General features: G+C 48.7%; 7 protein-coding genes across 7 annotated transcripts; 3 read left to right on the top strand and 4 right to left on the bottom strand.

Moving 5' to 3' along the window:
- Nucleotides 1-751: 751 nt before the first annotated feature.
- Nucleotides 752-2,710, bottom strand: ARB_06422 (uncharacterized protein; the record flags this gene model as incomplete). Its single annotated transcript, XM_003015253.1, has 1 exon — nucleotides 752-2,710. The coding sequence occupies one exon, from the start codon at nucleotides 2,708-2,710 to the stop codon at nucleotides 752-754; it is 1,959 nt and encodes a 652-aa protein (XP_003015299.1).
- Nucleotides 2,711-3,532: 822 nt separating this feature from the next.
- On the bottom strand, nucleotides 3,533-6,655 carry ARB_06421 (uncharacterized protein; the record flags this gene model as incomplete). The annotated part of the gene is made up of 3 exons (XM_003015252.1): nucleotides 3,533-3,998; nucleotides 4,123-5,243; nucleotides 5,303-6,655. 3 exons carry the CDS (start codon nucleotides 6,653-6,655, stop codon nucleotides 3,533-3,535), a joined length of 2,940 nt encoding a protein of 979 aa, XP_003015298.1.
- Nucleotides 6,656-7,862: 1,207 nt separating this feature from the next.
- ARB_06420 (uncharacterized protein) lies at nucleotides 7,863-9,407 on the top strand (the record flags this gene model as incomplete). Its single annotated transcript, XM_003015251.1, has 2 exons — nucleotides 7,863-7,997; nucleotides 8,058-9,407. The coding sequence occupies 2 exons, from the start codon at nucleotides 7,863-7,865 to the stop codon at nucleotides 9,405-9,407; spliced, it is 1,485 nt and encodes a 494-aa protein (XP_003015297.1).
- A 466-nt stretch (nucleotides 9,408-9,873) lies between these two features.
- Nucleotides 9,874-11,553, bottom strand: ARB_06419 (uncharacterized protein; the record flags this gene model as incomplete). Its single annotated transcript, XM_003015250.1, has 3 exons — nucleotides 9,874-10,113; nucleotides 10,184-11,351; nucleotides 11,534-11,553. The coding sequence occupies 3 exons, from the start codon at nucleotides 11,551-11,553 to the stop codon at nucleotides 9,874-9,876; spliced, it is 1,428 nt and encodes a 475-aa protein (XP_003015296.1).
- Nucleotides 11,554-12,662: 1,109 nt separating this feature from the next.
- On the top strand, nucleotides 12,663-13,720 carry ARB_06418 (aquaglyceroporin, putative; the record flags this gene model as incomplete). Its single annotated transcript, XM_003015249.1, has 2 exons — nucleotides 12,663-13,057; nucleotides 13,162-13,720. The coding sequence occupies 2 exons, from the start codon at nucleotides 12,663-12,665 to the stop codon at nucleotides 13,718-13,720; spliced, it is 954 nt and encodes a 317-aa protein (XP_003015295.1).
- A 1,361-nt stretch (nucleotides 13,721-15,081) lies between these two features.
- On the top strand, nucleotides 15,082-18,086 carry ARB_06417 (uncharacterized protein; the record flags this gene model as incomplete). The annotated part of the gene is made up of 5 exons (XM_003015248.1): nucleotides 15,082-15,337; nucleotides 15,505-15,666; nucleotides 15,720-17,408; nucleotides 17,470-17,582; nucleotides 17,634-18,086. 5 exons carry the CDS (start codon nucleotides 15,082-15,084, stop codon nucleotides 18,084-18,086), a joined length of 2,673 nt encoding a protein of 890 aa, XP_003015294.1.
- A 213-nt stretch (nucleotides 18,087-18,299) lies between these two features.
- ARB_06416 (uncharacterized protein) lies at nucleotides 18,300-19,606 on the bottom strand (the record flags this gene model as incomplete). Its single annotated transcript, XM_003015247.1, has 2 exons — nucleotides 18,300-19,241; nucleotides 19,298-19,606. The coding sequence occupies 2 exons, from the start codon at nucleotides 19,604-19,606 to the stop codon at nucleotides 18,300-18,302; spliced, it is 1,251 nt and encodes a 416-aa protein (XP_003015293.1).
- Between the last annotated feature and the right edge of the window lie 913 nt (nucleotides 19,607-20,519).

Raw genomic sequence — 20,519 nt, 5'->3', positions numbered from 1 at the left:
AAAAATATATACTGTCTAAACAACCAAAAAGAGGAGGCGCCATCAAGTCGTGAATTAAAAAGGAGGTCAGAAAAAACGATGATAACCCGTCCCAAACCCTGTGAAGAAGACTGGAGAAAGACAAGGAAAAAAAAGGCGCAGAAGCCGGATCAAAGGCAAAGGGGAATCGAGCCAAGGAAAAGCAACGTAGGCAGGGTAGCAATAACAGAGCGGGGGTTGAAAATGCAGTAGACAATATTATCCAACTCGCTGAACGGGGAAAAGGGTCGCACAAAGATGACTGGGACCAAGGCAGGAAAAGGCTGATATGGGACGCCCCTCTATGTCGCAGAACACTAAGAAAGAAGTTAAGAACTGGGGACTGACCCGGTGGACTGTGGAGGCTGTACTGGGCTCATCTCCAAGCAGGGATATGTGTGAGTGTGGATGTATGTATAAGCCGCAAAAAAGCATGTCACGCGATAGAAGCGACGAGGCAAGCGCGGAAGAGGGATAAAGATGCTGGTCCAGTGAAGACAACTGGTCGAGGGTACGGGGGAAAAAAGAACGAAAGGAAAAAGAAAGAAAAGGGAGCAAGGCAGTCCGTCCAGTGATAGAGTACAAAAAAAAAAAAAATAAATAATCCGAGTTCCGAAAGTTAAATGAAGGGAACCAAGGGTGAACTCCGCTCAAGCCAAAAATGAAACAAAACATTTTCTGACGCAAGGGAACGAGGGAAATGAGACAGTGTTCAGATGTGGAGGCGCAGTAGTTAGACAGCCCAGCTGCCTCTTCGCTCGGGAACGCCCCAAGAGTCGACTCCTCTGTCAGCCCCGGAGCGAGGCTGTTGCCTCGCCCATTCATGGATATACAGCTTCAACGCATTCCATCGCACGCACCCAGGCGTGGTAGTAGTAGCAGTGGTGGTGGTTGTGGTATTGCAAGTACCGGTTCGACAATCCGGTAGGTCGATGTAGCCCTTCGCGTTGGCGTGTTGGTCATCGCTCTGCAGCGTTTCGATAGGGATATTTGTGATTTTACTTAGCTCCGCATCAAAATCGCGCGCTAAGCATGGGTACCCCAGTGATAGATAGTTGTATATTTGGGTAACGAAACTATCGTTGAACTCGGCTTCAATTTCACGCTCAAGGTCGGGATCGCATGTTTGAATGAGAATAGCAGGGGAAGGTGATGAGGAGTCGGGAATAGTGGTGAGCGTGACAAGATCGGGAGAGATTTCTTTAGAGGGCTGGATGAGAGAGCCCAAAGGCGTAGGAGTTGGAGTAGGCGGTAGAACAGGGTCCATTCGCTCCGGAGCGGGCGTCACAAGGCCAGACTTTTGCGGTGATGAGTTTTGTGAGGAACGATCGCAGCTTGTCTGGCCACCGGACTTTCTCTTGCAAGTACCGTTCCAAAGTCCGACTTCACCGCAGTCCGCCATGTTTGTGTCTGCCGACCATAGTCCACCGGCGTTGCAGTTACCAGCAGGTTTCTTGTTTTGGTTCGTGGCTGGTGTAGGAAGCTGGTCGGCTCCTACCAGTGTTGACTTGGGAGACTGGCATCGAGTGAAAACAATGTCGTCTCCCAGCATCGGGGGGCTCGCGGCTTCACGCATAGGCGCAAGGTTTACGCCCTTCTGCCAGCCGCCAATGATATCGTAACCGCCCGTTTCAAGGCCTTCCCATTCCTCCTTATATCGTGCGGCAAGCGCAGCCGCGGAGAACTTGGATGTATGATTAGCTGCAAAGAGGCGTTCCCGAGACCTCATCTCCGACTCCTCCTTGTGCCGTCGCATCTCCTCCAGCTCCCAGGCGAGGTCGGCGGTGGACTCTCGCCGGAACCTGGACAGGTCAATCGACAGCTGTCTGAAAGCGGTCTCCATGCTGTCGTCATCGTCTTCGGAGTTGCTGTCCTCCCGATCGATGGCAAAGTGGGAGACGGGCTGGTATACCTGCTCGTTGGGGAAGGCAGCGAGAGCCTGGTCCTTCAGCTTCTCGGAGACTAAACGAGAGTGGAGGTTGTACATGTGATTGTCCGGATAGGAGCCGGTGTAGGAGTCAGGGTAGTGAACATGCACATTCTGATGGCTGCCTTCGTTGGAGAAATTGGTAGGGGAGGTCGAGAGCGATGAGGTTGGTGACTCGCCGGAGTTTTCACTGCTGGTGGAGGGGATGGCGGGGAGGTTAGGAACCTGGAACGACTGTCGTCTGCTCCCATGGCGCCGAGATAAGCTTGCATAGGAATACTTCGACTCCGAATCTGCAGCTCGAAACCTAAGCGTATTGGCCGAGCAGACACTGCTGCTGCCAAAATTCTGTCGGGCAGGGCTTCCTGCCGGGTTCTGGCGAAACGACCGCTTCCCAGTCTCGATAAGCTGGGGAGTGAACTTCCGCGGGGCCTGTGACGTCTTTGTGGCAGCATCATCCCTTGACTTCTTTTGTTGCTGATCGGCAACCCCTAATCCTGCACGACCGGCACTCCCAACACCCCTCTGTTTGCCCTTGTCACCACCGTCTCCGCCCTGCTTGACAGCTTTCCGGCTGGTCTCCGTCGTCGTTTCGATCAACTGAGGCCGAAACCTGCTGGCGCCCTTTGACGCTGTCGTCGTCGAAGCATCCCTACCCTTGGCCTGTGTGCGCGATGACGACGACGACGACGACTTGGTGGTCGACTCTATAAGCTCTGGAACGAACTTTCGTTTCGGCGGAGGAGTGCTCGCCGTCGATGCCATCGGGCCTAATAAATAAAGAAAAGAAACGCAGCTCGAGCCTGATAACCAGGATGGTTCGGTTGTGGGTGAGAAAGCGAGTTTTCCCCGGAATATATTTAGGGCTGTAGCTGCTGCTGGCCAAGGTGACGCAGACGGCTGTCCGTAGCAATGCGATAGGGGTCCGCCAGGCCAGTGAGCAGCACCATTTGAGGAAACAAAGCAGGCGAGCTGAGCAAAGGTCGAGGTCTCAAAGGACTGGCGGGCGGGCGGGCGGGCGAGGTGTGAGATATGAGATGGTGTGAAGTAGAATATTTGTCAAAGGTTGGAGTCGAAGGCCGGAAGAAAAAAAGACAAAGAAGGCGAAGAAGGGGAAAGTTAAAAAAAGAAAGTTAAAAAAAGAAACGAAAAAAGAAACCAATCAGAAAAAAGGAAAAACCAAAAGATGGCCCGAGTGGAGACAGGGCACAAAAGGGGTAAGGCGCATTCCGGTTTTCTGCCGCCGCCCGGTGATTGGCCGACGGCTTAAATAAGCAAGGAGGAAAAGGGCGCCTGTCAGACACGGTAGCGCGGTCACATGCAAAGCACGTGATAAACCCCTGGCCAGACCCGCCCAGCCCCTCTTAGCGCGTGCTCACCGCTTCCGGGAAGGGGGATGACTAAAGATAAGGCGACACGTGATTGGCTTATCGAATCTATCTTCTTATCTATGATTATGTAAGATCACATTTCGCATATTAAGAGAACTCTCGAGCAAGGCATTTTATAGTACGAGAAGGGAAAGCGAACGATATAAAAGTGCATAGTTGAATAGCAGGCCAGGGCAGAGGAGGTCCTCGCCGGGCTTCAGTCGTCGTCGCTGTCCATGTCCTCTGAGCGCCAGATGTGTCCTCCCTGCGCCGAAGACCGCTCATGTGCGTCCTCCGAAGCCGCTCCATCCTCGGAAGTCCGTGAAAAGGTGCTATCCTTGCGAGCGCGCGCATGCACGATTCCCGGGAATATCGCCTGCGCTGGCATCGAGCTAAAGCCGTGCTCCTGTGGCGTGCCACTGGCGGTCTGGGGCTTGCTTGAGTGCGCGTGCGACTCTACATCTGAATGCGATGGATGGCGCCCAGGCGTGTTAGCAGCCACTGCTGGTGTTGCACCCCCATGCTCTGGAGCACCGCTGCTGGGGCCCGGGGCAGCGCTGGAGGACGGGGCCTCCTCATTATTATTATTATTGTTGTTTTTCAGGTAGGAGAATGAAGGAACCTTGGTTAGTGTCTTTGGGGTGTGGGTGTTGTTCGGTGTGGCGGATGCATAGCGGTCGAGCCTGCATATATAATCAGCCTTCAACACACAAACCTCTCCCCCCCCCCATCTAGTATTCTCAACAAAATTCGTTGCATGCAAAAAGAAAAAGGGCAAGAAAAAAAATAAAGAGCGGTGGGACTTACAGCGATAGCTCTCCGGTCAGCGTCTCATATCTAAACGCCTCTCGTAGGTCCGGCACATTACTCTTCGCCATGTTGTTCCCCTCCAGCCCGGGTAGATGGCACTTACTCCCCAGCCAGCGCTGCTTCAACGCCAGCTCAAATCCGCTCTGGTCTACACTGTGTTTGGCCAGCTCACACATGTCAACAGCACTAAGCTTGTAGATCTGTGCGGCAACGGAATATTCTTCGATCAGCGGTTCCTTGGTGAAGGCAAACTGGAGCGGGTCGTCAGTGGAGAGCGAGATATTCAGGCCCTTGCGGAAGTAATTAGCGCACGGGTTCTTATCGTAGCTTAGAAACAGTGCGTTGTTGCTCAAGGGTGACATGGCGATCGGAATCTGGTCGAGATAGAACAAGTACTGCAGCAACGGCACTTTACGGAGCAAGATTCCGTGTGAGATGCCCTGGCAGCACAGGAAAGCTGAGGCAAGATGGTCTGGATCTCCGGCCTCTCCACAGTGCGGACGGAGCACAAACGTGTTGAATCCGCGCTGTTTCCTCCAGGTGTTGAGTGACGCCATGTTTGCAAACATAAAATAGATCCAGTAGCTGTAAGGCGGGTTCTGCTTAGTATCCCATTGCTTAGGAACGGGGAACTTGCGGTACAGTCTCCTCTCCGCCTTGCTCTCGTCGTCAACGCTGTCAAAGCCAACCACGCGCTGCAGGAAGATGTGCAACTTCGGATGGCTGTTTGGATTCTGCGTGACTTCGAACAAGGGCTGGAAGACATTGCGAACAATGTCTTCAAAGTTCCCTACCTTACCACTCGATTTAAACACATCATAGAGCCGAGGCACCTGGATCAGCCAGCGAACGTTGGGAGAGAAGAGCTTGTTGTCGACAACCCAGGCGGCCAGTTTGTCCCATTCTCCCAGGGAGTGGCCGTAGATGGAGATTCGCCATTCTGCCATCTGGTATTTACTTGACTCGAGGTCAGAAATCACCTCTTTAGTGATTTCGGCCAAATATCTTCCCTTGATGTAATTATCCGTCTTGAGGAAGATTTCTCGGAGACGAGACTCGCCAATAGGGTTGTATTTGAGATTGAACTTGTCAAACCGGTGGAACGAATCCGTGTGCGCCTGGCCATGTTAGCAAAAAAAGAGAGGAGATATCAAGTTTGAAATTAGCCTAAACGTACATGCATATCCAGAGTATCAATACTCAAATCATAGGCTGTAAGATTGATGCTCTCAAAGACCTCCTTCAAGGTCAGGTGCTTTCCGTCTCTGAAAAGCACCACCTCGTCCGGGCACTTCTTCATCTTACTCTTGATGAACCTGAGCAAATGCTTCTGGTTCATACATGCTGAATGATGCACGTGGGTATCAACCTTGCGGACGTTGTAGAAGTCTCGGTGTGGTACTTTCTTACTGTCCGCGAGTTCCTGGTACTCGTTCAGCAGCGTATGGAGCTGGAACTTACCCTCCAAGTAAGATAAGCGCTTGAAGGCGAATGATTTGACAGGGCCATCCGTAGACACATCAAGCACGCCGTCCAGGTCCATGTAGAAATCGCGGATGGAAGGGATCTGAATGACAGGCTGGTTCAGGTCACAGGCGGCTTTGGTTTCATAAACCTGGTACACACTGTTGTCATCCAGTTTGAAAGTCATGCTCGACGCTTCAGGTAACGGAAGCAGGTCGTCCATGTCAAAGTCCTCGCCGATATCCTGACCAGGCTTTCGCTTCTTCTTAGCAGAACTCGCAGACGGGGCTACATCTGATTCACCTTGCTTGGACCCTCCCTTCGCAGCCATGACGAAGCTGCTAGACATGCTCCCAGTTCCAAGCCGTTCTTTATCTTCCTCCCACGCTGGCTCTGGCGGAGGAGGGTAAATGACCCAACCAGGCTCATCCTTGGGATTGTCACCCGGTCGCTGGAACGAGAGTCGCATATACTTGTGTCTGGTATCCAGCAGCCCCTGTATCTTGCGGCATATGGCACTCAATTCAGCTGTGATTGCCCCATCATTAGGCGCATAGCCTCCCATGGCATATGGTATTCCAGTTCCAACGCTCATGCCAACATTTCCTTGAATAGCGCTGTGTGAGGCATCACCAGGCATGCCCACCGCTGGCAGGACATGAGCTCTAGCAGACCGCTCTGCGATGCTGAAACTGCTGTTCTCTCGCCGCATTTGCTGCGAGTTTGCAGGAGGAGTCGACGTCGCCGAGTACGACGGCCCAGGTAGCATGCTGCTAATCGACTCGTTATCGAAGTTACTTCCCGACGTTGGGCCGTGGTTAGGTAGGGCCGGGATTGATCGTGCAGGAATATCAGGGCTCTGCGGAATGTCACCATCTACACTGCGGGAGGCAAGCTGGTGCCTCTGGTAGAAAAGCCGTGCCTCTGCATGGCTCATTGACTTCTCATACGCATAGTCGTAGGTAGCAGTCCGTGCCTGGCGATCTCGCGGGAGGATGGGCTGCTGCGCTGCCGTACTGGATTCAGGCGCTTCGTCCGCCGGCGGGGTTGGCGCGTTCTTCTCCATGTTTTGTGAGACGGCTCGAGAGCACAAGAGGTCGCCCGTCTGCGAATCTGGCGTCACTGATCGAGTGACTGTGGTAGAACCAGGCCCGTCAGCGAGGTGTTGTAGTTGCAGCTGTTGTTGTACCTGTCGAGGCTGATGGGCCGCAGAGTCATCGCGGGCCCCGAAACTACCTAAACTTATTTGTCGGGGAGCTCCGCAACGGCCGTTGTTAGCTGGACCATGGCACGTCATAGGCCGACTATCACTAAGTTTCCCGTAGGGCAACACATTGACTCTCGAGCAGAAACAACTACGGTATTAATAGGAGATATATATGTTAAAGGCCTACTCCTATTGTTTTTATATCTTCAAACGCTTTTTATCCTGAGATCGCGATCTCCGTTGATACATAAAATCGGGTTTGGTGTGGACTAGAGAATCTGCTGAGAACTCTCTATCACACTTCACCCCCAAGTTCTCCGGTTCAATGGAAGAATCTATGGGGTCTATAGAGAGTATTCTAAGCTAGGAATCACTAAAGAGACAAGAAAAAGACTCAAAAGCATCAAAAAAGACCAAAAAAATACACATACGAAAGTCGGGATTCGCTGGTGGTCACCCACCCAACTACTAACCGACCGGCAAGTGGCTTAAGTACAGCTGAGCGGACGGGAAGCTCTGTTTTCCACTTCCTGTGTTCGTATGTGCTAGATACATAGACGAGAGGATTGATATGGGGTTGGAGGAATACCGACATGCAGCTTCGTTTTTGATACCCCTGAAAAATAAACAACCAAAGGTCCATCTGACCCATTCGCAATTGTTTGTCTCGACTCCCCCATGCCAGGTTGGTCTCTACGCTGATGCTGATGCTGATGTGACCTAGCCGAATCAATGTCTTTATATCCCATATGGCGTCTTCGACTTTCGTTGATATTTTCTCCAAGATCATGCCCAGCAGTTGCGCCCAAAATAATCAAACGGGCATCCTCTACAAGGGAATACAGTATGAATCTTGGGGCCTAGTAACTAGTCTGTCTCAAGCAGATCCTGACTTTTCCTAGAAGGCAATTCTGACCATTATTACCGCTATACTGCTGGACGCTGGCTGTTCAATGAGTCTCAGCAGCTTGAAGCTCGCTATGTGCGGTTCAATATAGATGCATTGGCTGCAATCGCTGCAAGATGCCTAGGCCATGAACCTGCATCATGTGTCAAAATTGAGAAGATGCCTGAAGGAAACTTCAATAAGAGCCTTCTACTCACTATGTCCAATGGCTCTCAAGTCATCGCCAGGGTTCCCAATCCCAATTCCGGTATTCCACACTTCACAACTGCCAGCGAGGTCGCTACAATGGACTTCGTATGTGCTGTCACTGTCACCTCTTTGCTTTGGCAGGCCTGTTATTCTGATTATTTCTAGGCTAGGACTAAGCTTGGTCTACCAGTTCCCAAGGTGCTTGCGTGGAATTCACAGACATCAGAGAACCCAGTCGGAGCAGAGTATATTGTCATGGAGAAAGCATCAGGTTCTTCCCTTGCGCAGATCTGGCCGCGTTTGAGCAATGAAGAAAAGAGGGAAATTGTTCAGGCTATGGTTAGCTTTGATGTTAAAATCCTAAATCATCCCCTTGGTGGCATTGGCTCTTTGTATTATCCAAGGGATATCCCAAGTGGAACCAGCCAGCTACCAGCTCTAGGATTGAATGATGCTTGTGGTCGTTGGGTCCTTGGACCTACCACTGACAGACGTTTCTTTGACGATGGAAGAGGAGAGCTATCCCTGGACCGGGGCCCTTGTAAGTTTTGCATTCTTTTTTCTCTTGCGCTCCCATTTGAAGCTAACGGGTTTATTTTAGGGAATACTGTAGAAGAATACCTAGCTGCAATCTGTGACCGTGAAATGACGGCCATTCAAAATCTGAATTGTCCTCTTCGATCGGAAGGAATTGTTGGCCCTGGGGGTTATCGACCTACTCGAGCTCTCAAGCTCTCAGTGTGCCGCGACTTTCTGAAGGTGGTAAATCATATCCTACCGCCTGAGACTAGTCGAACACCTGTTCTATGGCACAAGGACCTACATCTAGACAACATCTTTGTGAATCCTAAGAAACCTACAGAGATTGTCGCGCTCATTGACTGGCAGAATGTCCACGTTTCACCTCTATTCGACCAGGTCACGCACCCTGCATTCTTGGACTACAAGGGACCGAAACTCGAAGGTCTCAAGACACCATGTCTGCCAGAGAACTTTGAAGAGCTCGACGAGATTGCAAAGAAACATGCAAAGAAAATGCTGGTTGAGCAGACCATGTACAAATACTATGATCTATATTCAGCTTCTATGAATGTACCGGCTTACCGCGCACTGAGATATCAGGAAACACTGCATGGAGAGATCATTACTCTCATTGGCATGATCTTAAATGATGGGGAACCAGCCCTGCAAGGGCTTCTAATGAAACTCTCCAGCAAATGGGATCAACTCATCTGCAGCAAGGGAGGCCCTCCATGCCCTCTACAGTTCTCGGCTGAAGAGATTGATCGCCAGCCGGAATTGGAGGCGAAGTGGGCAGAAGGCATAGCGCTGATGGACGATGTGCTAGAGTCACTGGGGGGAGCTGTTCGTGGATGGGATGGCTGGGTGAGCCATGAGGATTATGAGGCACTCCAGCAAAAACATGACCTTGTCCGAAAGCAGTTCATTGAACACCTTGCTGGGGACGATAAAGAAGCTGCTAAGGCATGGGCACGGGCCTGGCCATTCCAATGAGGTGCTGCATAAGTACTGCTACTAATTGTACTAAAACATTTCAATTACCACCATAATTCAACACATTATGGAAATCCTATGGTTTGCAATGTTTTGTCTCAGGCTCGCAAGATATAAAGTTTAGAGTTTTATAGCAATTATCCACGTGACATGTTTGCCATATGATTATGTAATCTTAAAAATAGCGTGACGTGATTCGACCCGACTTCGACTTCGACCTCAACTCGACCTCAACTTCACTTCATCGTTATACAACGGCTGGATCTTTATATAGAGCTATACTTCTTGCTTATCACTTGAGAGTGTGCGCGGACTATGCGATGATTGAAGAATATTACACTTTCGAGGTAGGTTACAACACCTAGTCACACAGCACCGAAGGCCCAACAGTGTATACGGGACTGAGCTGGGAATGTATCAAGTACAAATAAGGGGACGGGCCGCCAAAGGATCCTGACAGATGCTCCTAGTTCGCCCATCCCCGACACATTTCCACAGCCTTTTCCCAGCGGGAGAACCGTTTGTCGGCCTCTTCCCTTTCAATGCTAGGATTAAAGGTGGTTTGGCCGTCTGTGTTGACATTTTGGAGCTCCTCCAGGTTGCTCCATACCCCAGCAGCAATACCTGCTGCAATTGCAGCACCAAGGGCCGTGGTCTCTCGCATCTTGGGGCGGTTGACAGGGATGGAGATCAAATCTGCTTGTGTCTGTTGACCTGTCAGCACCAATCTCACAGTCTATCGAAGGCTTTGTCCGGATATGGAAATTGGCACGTACCTGCATTGTCAAATCGCTGGCACACATTCCTCCGTCAACAGCTAGCTCAGTGAGCTTATGTCCGCTGTCTTTCTCCATGGCATCAAGGATCGCCTTGGTCTGGAAACATGTTGCCTCAAGAGTTGCTCTGGCTACATGGCCTCGTTGAGTGAATGTTGTTATCCCAAATATCGTGCCTCTCGCATCATCGATCCAATATGGAGCAAACAATCCACTAAATGCTGTGACAAACACACATCCACCGCTGTCTGGTACTGTCTCTGCCAATGTCGTCAAATCCTTCGAGCTGTCCATGAACTTGAAATTGTTCACCAAAAATTTGACACTGGACCCGCCGACAGCAATGCTTCCTTCGAGTGCATAGGTGAGCTTTCCACCTTCACCTCCTCGGAAGTCAAAGGCTACAGTTGTTAGCAATCCATGCTTTGATACTACCGGTTTCTCGCCAATATTATAAAGAAGGAAGCAGCCAGTCCCATATGTGTTCTTGGCCTTTCCAGGTGTGAATCCCTTTTGGCCCACGAGCGCAGCAGATTGATCTCCTAAGCAGCCCGTTATGGGGAAGCCCTTGAGGGCAGAGATCGCCAATTTGCCATAAGCCTTTGGGTCTGCTGAATGTACAATCTTAGGCAGATGGATCTTGGAAGTGTCAAGGCGGAAGAAGTCAATCAACCTCTCATCATATTCCACCTTCTCAAGGTTCATAAACATGGTTCGCGATGCGTTTGATGGATCCGTTACAAAGACGCCTCCTTCCGGACCACCGTTTAGCTTGTAAATGAGCCAAGTGTCGATGGTGCCGAACGCAAGTCTTCCCTCATCATATGCCTCCTTGACTTTAGGAACGTTATCGATCAGCCATAACACTTTACCGACGGACGGATAAGTGGACAGTGGCAAACCGCAGATCGGTTGCAGCTCTTGATGGCCCAGGCGGTTTTTTAATCCACGCACAAGACCCTGTGTGCGGGTATCGGTCCAAACTATAGCATTATACAGCGGCTCGCCCGTCTCCTTATCCCATACTACCGTGGTCTCCCGCTGGTTGGTGATTCCAATCGCTTTGATAGAATCGACTTTGTGTCCCTGGGTTTCGAAATCGGCGACGGCGCCGTCTATGCAAGCAACAACAGATTGGACGATCTCGTTTGGGTCATGCTCATGCCATCTACAACATATGAGGTTAGCGCGTTTGCGAACAACAGAACGAGAAAGCAATTTGCTACACTTTACCCTGGTTGAGGATATATCTGACTGAACTCCAACTGATGTGAAACAACCACCTCTCCGTCTGTGTTAAAAATAAGAAATCTCGAACTTGTTGTGCCCTGATCAATCGATCCGACGAACGACTTTCCATGTACAGCCATTGAACCGGACTATTTCATGTCAAGCACCTGGGCAGTTGGAGTAAGGGCGGCGAAAAAGGGTACAAATAACTAATGAGGGGAAAAATATACATGTGGGACATGACAGGTGCCTCTTATCTGTCAAATAGACTCCTGGGCCCCCGGACTTGGGGTAACCTAGGACATTCCATACATCGCTTACAAGTAAGTTTAGTAGGATGCATCTCGGCGCAGACTTCTGCTGGTGATACCGCGGGTTGGCGGGCGAAACTAAGTATGTTAAAATGTCTCGGCCGCGACGGGGATTCCCGATGAACCATCAACCAAAGCTCGCATTTGCTCCGTTCCAGCGCAGCTTGACTTTATTTCTGTTACGCAGCGATGTTTTTGATATATCCATGGAAATGACACCCGTCCCATAATCGATTTACCCCAGGATCTGGATGTTTATCAACATGGAGAAAAATGCGGAGGTGTTCACGACAACTCCCGTTGTTCACCAACGAGTGGCGTGATCGACGCCTTAGCGACAGGGGCCCCCCTGCCTAGTGCAATCTTTAATTTGCGTAGTCCAGACAGGGCATCACGCATGGCATCAGTTTTGGCACTGAATCAATTGGATTTAGCCTTCATGCAGTACAGACTCTGTTGGTGCGACTCTGTGCTCCGTGACTTCGAAGGAGGATTCGCCAGCTCTATACTAGAATTTTATGCTTTTGGTCGGTTCCGGCCGACCCTTGCGCTTCACCATTGGAAGCAACCCTACGATGGATGGAGGACGGAGAGCAGGTTCATGACCGGACCAAAGGACGATGCAGCTGGCTAAATTTGTGCCACTGTTTATTGAAACGGAAGTTGACCACGGCATGGCAAAGCATGGCATTGCTCGGGGGATACAAATCCTGAACGGCCATGCCGACAGTATGCCAGGATCCTTCTTTCTGCATTTTTCTTCATCCCTCTGTATAAGATCGTCGATCTGCCCGTGGGGAAAATCTGCAGAATCTTGTGCAGCTGTCACCCTTCTCTCCCGTGGATCATCTACTCTTTCTAGCGGAGCCTTCCTCCCCTAGTTCTTTTCTATCTCTTTCTGTGGTTCTTCTATCCGTCAGCTTGTCTGCTTTCCATACATGGACATTCCGGCAGTGAGTGAGGGTTGGACAATTAAGCCTGTGAAAACCGGGATATCTTCCTCCCATACCTTGCATACCGAGAATATTGGGACCATTTCTCAAGGAACCACCGAAAAGGAACTCAGTAGCCCTTCCTTGGATGGAGTTCATTCTAATATCCACGGGTTTTCCGAGCCGTTGAAGGCCCAATTCACTCCACGTGTTGTTATTGAGCATGAACCCCAGCCCGTCGAGGAATTACTATGGACCAAAATACGGACCAAACTCCGCGAACCCTTCGCTGAATTCTTCGGGGTATTCATTATGATTCTCTTTGGTGACGGTGTTGTTGCGCAAGTGGTTCTAAGTGATTCAAAGAAAGGAGACTACCAATCGATATCGTGGGGTTGGGGGTGAGTTGAAGCTTTTTTACTTGTAGACAAAGGACACCTTAAACACATACCAGGAACCGTCTCGCAGAACTTATCTGTTCATTCTGACAATAGTGTTTCAATAGCCTCGGAGTTATGTTAGGCGTTTACTGCTCCGGAGGGATCTCTGGAGGTCATCTTAACCCTGCAGTAACATTCGCAAACTGCGTATTCCGGAAGTTTCCTTGGAGGAAGTTCCCTATCTACACGTTGGCCCAGTTCCTTGGGGCATTTTGTGCTGCCGGTGTCGTTTACGCAAACTACAAATCCGCCATTACGACCTTTGAAGGCGGGCCCGACATCCGAACCGTGGGGTTGGACACCTCCACTGCCGGCATATTTTGTACTTACCCGGCCCCATTTCTGACTAAAACAGGACAGTTCTTTTCGGAATTCATTGCCAGCACGATTCTGATGTTTTGTATCTACGCCATGGCTGATGATAAGAATTTAGGAGCAGGAAATTTAATGCCCCTTGGACTGTTCTTCCTCATATTTGGTATTGGTGCTTGCTTCGGGTGGGAAACGGGGTACGCGATCAATCTTGCTCGCGATTTTGGACCACGGTTGATGTCCTATTTCCTCGGATATGGACATGAAGTATGGTCTGCTGGGGGATATTATTTTTGGGTGAGTTACTTCTAATCCTAATCAGTTCCACTCTTGTCATGCTTGAATCCACTATTGACTCAAATTAAGGTACCTATGGTCGCTCCGTTCTTTGGTTGCTTATTCGGTGGCTTCCTGTATGATGTCTTTCTATACACCGGCGAGAGCCCCATCAATACCCCCTGGATGGGTCTAGATCGCTTTATCAGGCCTAATCGGGATGTGTGGTCAAATACCAAATCCATAGACGGAAGAGTGTGACACAGCCTGGAAAGATGCAAATATATGTAACCAGGATTATATCATCTTCTCCACCACGGTGGTTAACTAACGATATTAGCAAAAGAATTGACACGCAAAAAGCATTGTGATTTTTATGATATTGCGTCTCTCAGTAGGGAAACTTAGAGGTGCCAAAACAATGTTCCAAGCGCAGGTATCTGTGGCTCGCCTATACTATCCTCAAGCAGCTTTTGATCTGTCTTCCTCCCTGTAAATGGCCGATAAGAGGGGTAAATACGTACCCCGGTCGCTTCCCTGACAATACAACTGCATGAGATATAGATGAGGGGGGTTGCCGAGCCGTCCCATCGTATACTTTATCAAGCTACATCCTTAGGAAACGCATGGCCCGAGGTAGATGAAAATGAACAAAGCAGAGTACACTCGAACATGTGCACGTCCATAGATGAGGTTCAGCCAGAAAAAGGAATGATTGGTGCAAGGCCTAGATTTGTATCCCTATGCATGGAGCGAAGGAACAACAACGGCGTTCACGTATTTGGATTTCACATGGTTATCAACGGGTTGGTTGGCCAGAAGACCGAAGTTGAGATTGTGGTAACGTCTACCAAGCACGGATACGAACCTGGTGATCCTACAATGTAACGTACTATCCAATCTCAAGTATAATTCCAATGCATTTTCACCCAAGAAAAATCAAAATAATAACGGCTCGAGTCCCCGTTGAGGCTGAGCGTCATGTGATTGGTGGGTCGAAAATGGCCAATTTCAACGTCGATTTCAACGTCGATTTCAACTCCAACTTCAACTTCAACTTTACACCTCGAGGATACAGAGAGAAATGCCAAATAGTCCTGGTACTATTGCCTAACCATACTCTTGATATACCCTAGTTTTACGTGGATACTGTTTTCTAGGCTAAGTTGAACACGTTCCAACCTAGAAACACACGTTCCTCTTCCAAGTCCAATACCTTTTGTCAAAGTCCATGGATGAATGAATTTGGGCCAGCCGATATTTACGGTAACTTCCGCTTCCCGGACTTTAGTGGCTCCAGATAATGGTTCAGAATTTCAAAATAATACCCACCACTTCGTTTCTTACTCTCTCTCCAAGTTATTGTTTATTTTTAAGGAAAATCAACAATACGTACCATGCCAACCCTTAAACAGCTAACCTGTCATATAGAATGGGCTAACTGTAGCATACCATTCAAAGAATATGGCGTCACTTATCGAGACGGGTCTGTTGAATGCCTTATTCCTGTGCAGCCCGCCTCGACACCATTCTCTATCAGGCTCACTTCCAGTGGCTACATTGCACCTGGTTTGGCCATGTTTGTTTATATGGATGGCGTCTACCAATGCAATCGCAACAGGGATGATCTTATTTTAAAAAAGGGGTGTAAAGGTAAGACGAAGGTTAGAGATGTCAATTTCTGCGTCCGCCAGAAAGAGGAACGCCTGCCGGACGGGAGCTGGATAGGAAGGCCTTGGAGATTTGAGCCGCTCCAAATAGGTAACCATATTGAATCCTCTGGTTCCGGCTCATGGATGTAATACTAATACACCCTCTAGTACAACTTATGCCGGGCATGCCAGAAGTCAACAAATCTCATTTCGATAACTTAGGCGAAATATGCGTTGTTGTTCTTCGATGTGAGTCACGAGATGATCAATCCTCATTTGAGGGTTCTCTCACTCCAGAATCAGCTATGGCATTTGGGCCAGATTTGGACGGTAAGATTGCTCTATCCCTATAATCGACATTCGACGATAATTCGACCGTAAAGCTGACGTTCACAACCTTACTGCAGATTTTCAAAGCGTCTCTAGCGATGAATGCCTTCTCAATCCTATTAATACAGCCAAAGAAAACGATACAAATTGTGGGTTTATGGGAGGATTGTTTGACGGGGCAAATGACACTAGGCACTGGGGGAATAATATAAGTTGCTGCGAATCTTGCGATCATGATGAATCTAAGACTCGTCGTGAGAACCGTGGCCACTGTCACGATAACCAATCGTCCATAAACAATAGGGATTCCAGACGACGCCATCCAAACCCTGCGAGGTCACAACGCCAGTGTCGAGTCCACTGGAAAGATCAGCCTGAACTAGAGCAGGAATCAGACTGGGATAATGGATGGGAGTCGTATGATACAGAGTCCACTGCAAGCTCCGACCGTGTCTGCCGAGGATATAGATATTATCGATCAAGTGGGCCCACCAATCCGATCCCTAGGCAGGAAGCTGAGGAATCTGATAGCCCTCGTTCTTGCATGCGTGAACATCACTCTAAGCCAAGAAAATACCTCCCTTACAGGCCAAAACAAGATCAAAGCTCAGGATGGAAGATTCGGAAAGGTTCGGGGAAGCTATCTTCAGAGGAGCCCAAGAGACCCCAGAATCTCTTGTTGGAAGAAATACACAGCGGTACCCGTGGATGTGCTCCTTCCATTGTTCTCAATGTTAACTCAGCCCAACCCCAACCGACGCAGGAGGTGAAACCAGTAATCAATCATACTTGCCACAATTGTGCTCACCCCAAGTGTTGCGTGACTGATGATACCACAGATGATGGCTGCTATATAGTCTCTAACAATAAACGAGTTAGAAGACGCTGCCACCATTATAATCGGAGCCGTAATCATTGCACGCACGGAGAGAAAAACCAAGAGTCAAACAGCAATGATGATACCCTATCAACGAATGCCGATACTGGTGCAGGAAATGATGACGGCGATTTAAATACCTCAAATGAAAATCAGGATAATAATGGTTCATCCTGGGATAATAATAATGATCAAGGTAATTCGAATTGGAATAATGACAACAATGAGACTTCTGCCGGCTGGAATAACCAGGACAATCAAAATAATACTACGAACGACAACTGGGATCAAGGGCAAGGGGACCAACAAAATAATAATAATAATACAGATGATTGGGACAAAGGTAATACCAACTTCGATTCTAATGCCCAAGGCCAGCAACAAGATACTTCCTGGGATAACGGTAATCAGTCTAATGGCCAAGAGTGGATGGCGCGAGGTGTAACAACGGGCAATGGTGATGCCCCAGCAGCGGGCTGGCTAAACAACAATTCCAACGACAACCATGGGAACAATAACGATGGCCAATGGGCTCCTATGGCTAGCCCAAATAATGGATATAACAATCCTCAGCCAGGTCCATCAAGCCCGCCTACGGTTCCAGTCCAAGCTCAGGGTCCGATATGGGAATCCCCACCGCCCATTCAAAGAGTTCATACTCTAATTACTCCATTTTGTCAGGGACCAGAGGCTAGTGAGCCTCCATTATATACTGTTCCTGAGCAAGTTGCACGAGAACGAGCGCTATCTCACCAAGTGCAGGTTGGTAGATCTTCAAGGTACTCTCATAAAATCAAAGTACCACAGTATATTGATACTATGGAGGAGCCTTACGCAAAATTCATCTTCAGATATCGGGTCAAAGGCAAGTACACTTCTAAAAGCATTTTTTACCACCAGAATACACCTAACATATACTTGATCAGGTGTCGTTGAGTCAGAGATTGGCAAGCCGATTGAACGAGATGTCGAAGCCGAGAGAAAACTTCTCGAGTCTCTTCCTCGAGAGGAGATTCTAAAGCAACTCCTCTACGCTCAGGTACGGCATTCCGCACCACCATATCTTATACAAATATTGACGGGCATTTAGGGATTACTGGCTGCTCAAACTCTTGGGCAAGCAACGGTAACACCGGCTCAGGGGCAACCTCAAGTCTCCAGTCCACAGCAGATCCAGCATCAACACTCCAATTCAAACAACCAGCAATATGTGCCGGCTCAGCATCAAAGTCCCCCTGGGAGCAAAAATGGTCGCGTTAACCACTCCAATCATGGTTCACAGTCTGGTCCTTCGCATTGGAATAGCGCTCCAGCTCAGGAACAGGTTTTCACTGTCCCGTCAAGGCTCACAGGCTATAATAATAGGGCGATTAATCCTCCTCAGAGTCCCCCGCAGAACAATAACTTGGCAGCTGCCCTCACTACTGGGTTACAGAATGTTCAACAGCAGCAGCAGCAGCAGCAGAGTTGGCCCAAGGGCAGTAATGATGCTCCTAGCTGGAACGCCCAGGCTACACAGGATGATTCCGGTGGGACATGGTGAAATAATTACTAGGACTTCTCTATTCTAGGCCGTCTCCTGTTGTGGATTATTGAGATTCAGGAGCCAGGTATTGGCGGATTGATTGTCTCTACATATTTTAGCGACATATCCCTTAGTTCAACGTATCATAGTCGTATTGAATCACTATGCTATTCCTAGCTTTGAAACTATTTAATTTACAGCTCATGCAGGTAACGTAAAATATTCCCATCTTTATGCCCCGCTGCCGTTGTAAAGAAGCTTGTTGGTGGTATTGAATCCAGGGTTCTGGATAGTTGGATTGGCAAGCTCTTTGAGACGGTCGCAAACTTTCTCAGGAGCAAGACCCTCGGTAGCCATAATAAGTCCCCCAACACCGCAGACATGAGGAGTTGCCATCGAAGTTCCAGACATGAGTCCGGTGAGATTATGAGGTAAGGTAGAGCGGATGTACTCTCCAGGCGCGAACAGATCGACTGTATGATTAACGTTAGTTCCTGTAGTATAGAAAAGAATGCAGGACCAAGACATACCGAGTTCTCCGTAGTTGGAAAAGATTGCTTTGGTGTCATTTCTGGTACTTGCACCCACCGTACAGACTTCTGGGGCTGAGCCAGGTGAATAAAACTCGGCGCTCGTAGCTTGGTTACCAGCAGCAACAGCGATAAAAATCCCTGCTTCTTGTGCACGTACTGTAGCCTCGTTCACGGCTCTAGAGCGTCTTGTTTTGAGGCTTATATTCATGACAGACTTGCCAAGGAGGCCGCGTTCTTTGGCATCATTGATAGCCCAGTTAAGTCCGTTGATGTATCTGGTTATATCACCATAGCCATAACAGTCAAGAATTTTGATAGAAACGATGGACGCTTTCTTGAGGATACCAAACTTCTGGCCTGCAACGGTGCCTGCAGTATGAGTTCCGTGGCCGTTACAGTCGGTATCTACATGGTCAGCGAGATTGATACCCCAGCGAGCACGGCCAGTGAAGTCAGCTTGATTGATATCAATACCGCTGTCAATCCCATAGAAGGTAATATTCTCGCCCTCTCCATAGGTAGACACGTAGTCATGGCTGGAGTTCTCCTTGTGAGAGATACGGGAAAGTCCCCAAGTGACATTTCCTTGCTTGATAGTAGAGGCAACTTGCATCTCTTTGTTTGGCTCGACGAACTCGACCTAGCTAATGAGTTAGATGCTGACAGATTAATTCAGGGTATCGTAAGATGACTTACGTTCTCGTGGTTCAGGATCTCCTGAACGGTGTCTTCGTCAAAACTGCCGCTGTAGGCCTGCCATCCAGCAATGTCCCAGGTGGCACCGAGACCTTCAGTAAAGGGAGTAGCACGCTTGGCCAGGTTCCGACGGTGAGTTCTCTTCAGCCAACGGACATGAGAGGAAAATTCAAGAGAAGAGACACGGTCCTTCATGACAACGATGTACGCGCCTGGGATGACGCCTTGGGAGTCGATATCAAGTAGCTGGGCTGCGTTAACTACCCAGAAGATGGCAAAGTAGATCAACATCATCTTGAGGATAGACATGATGCACAATATTCCTTTCTCCAGGAGCTGTCAGATTTCTTTCTTGTAATAGTTAAAGTGTCAGTATCTGGTGTGAAAGATGTTTGTTGACAAAAAGAAGACAGACAAGTAGCAGCAGAATAGAATATTTATATAAATACAAACAAGAGCCCTCTCGGCGATGACTGCAACGCTCATTTGATATTGATATTGCCTGGCTATCACACAGTATTTCACTTTGATGCCCTGCATCCTGGCGGTATATGGGTATAATCTGCATCAAAGAGAGAGCAATAGGAAGAGTCTAGTCAGAGACTCATAGCAGATAGCAACTAGATATAGCAGATAAGGAATATCTATTTTGATATCTAGGATTGTATGATGAGGCTTGGGAAAGGCCTTTGTCAATATAAAGAGCCGTAATTCATACCTGTGAAAACACAGGGTAAACGGCAAGATTATTTTATCTAACTGCATGGTACATCTATGTGACCATTTTTATAGTTATATTCAGGGGTATAATATGTAACTAATGGGTATAATATATCTCGAGAAGATGGACATTTGATGTCCTTGATAAGCTCTGTAACTCGATGCCTGTTCTTTCGGATATCCAAAAACACATCGGCCTCTGCGTAAATATGGGATATATAGAGACCATCACTACCAGTAAGTCATTATCTTTGAAGTGAGGCATAGCAGTTATAGATGAGTATCTTTTGGATATGTTGATAAATGGTGGATTGTTGGTTGTTGAAATATCGGAAAATTTGACTCGGAAAAAGCAACTTCTGGGTCTTCATGGAATCTCAAGCCTCAAAGACCGCCGGCTAACAATAGCAATGTCAGTAGCCAACCCGGCTGAAAGAAGACGGCAAAGACGTCGTTTGCTCCTGTAGCTGTCTCTCTCACGGCGTCTTCCTCGGGCTCCCTT

The sequence above is a fragment of the Trichophyton benhamiae genome (assembly GCF_000151125.1).
Source record: "Trichophyton benhamiae CBS 112371 chromosome Unknown contig01535.1, whole genome shotgun sequence".
Lineage (NCBI taxonomy): Eukaryota > Fungi > Ascomycota > Eurotiomycetes > Onygenales > Arthrodermataceae > Trichophyton > Trichophyton benhamiae.
The sequence above is the reverse complement of the archived record's forward strand: the minus strand, read 5'-3'. Positions and strand labels throughout refer to the sequence as shown.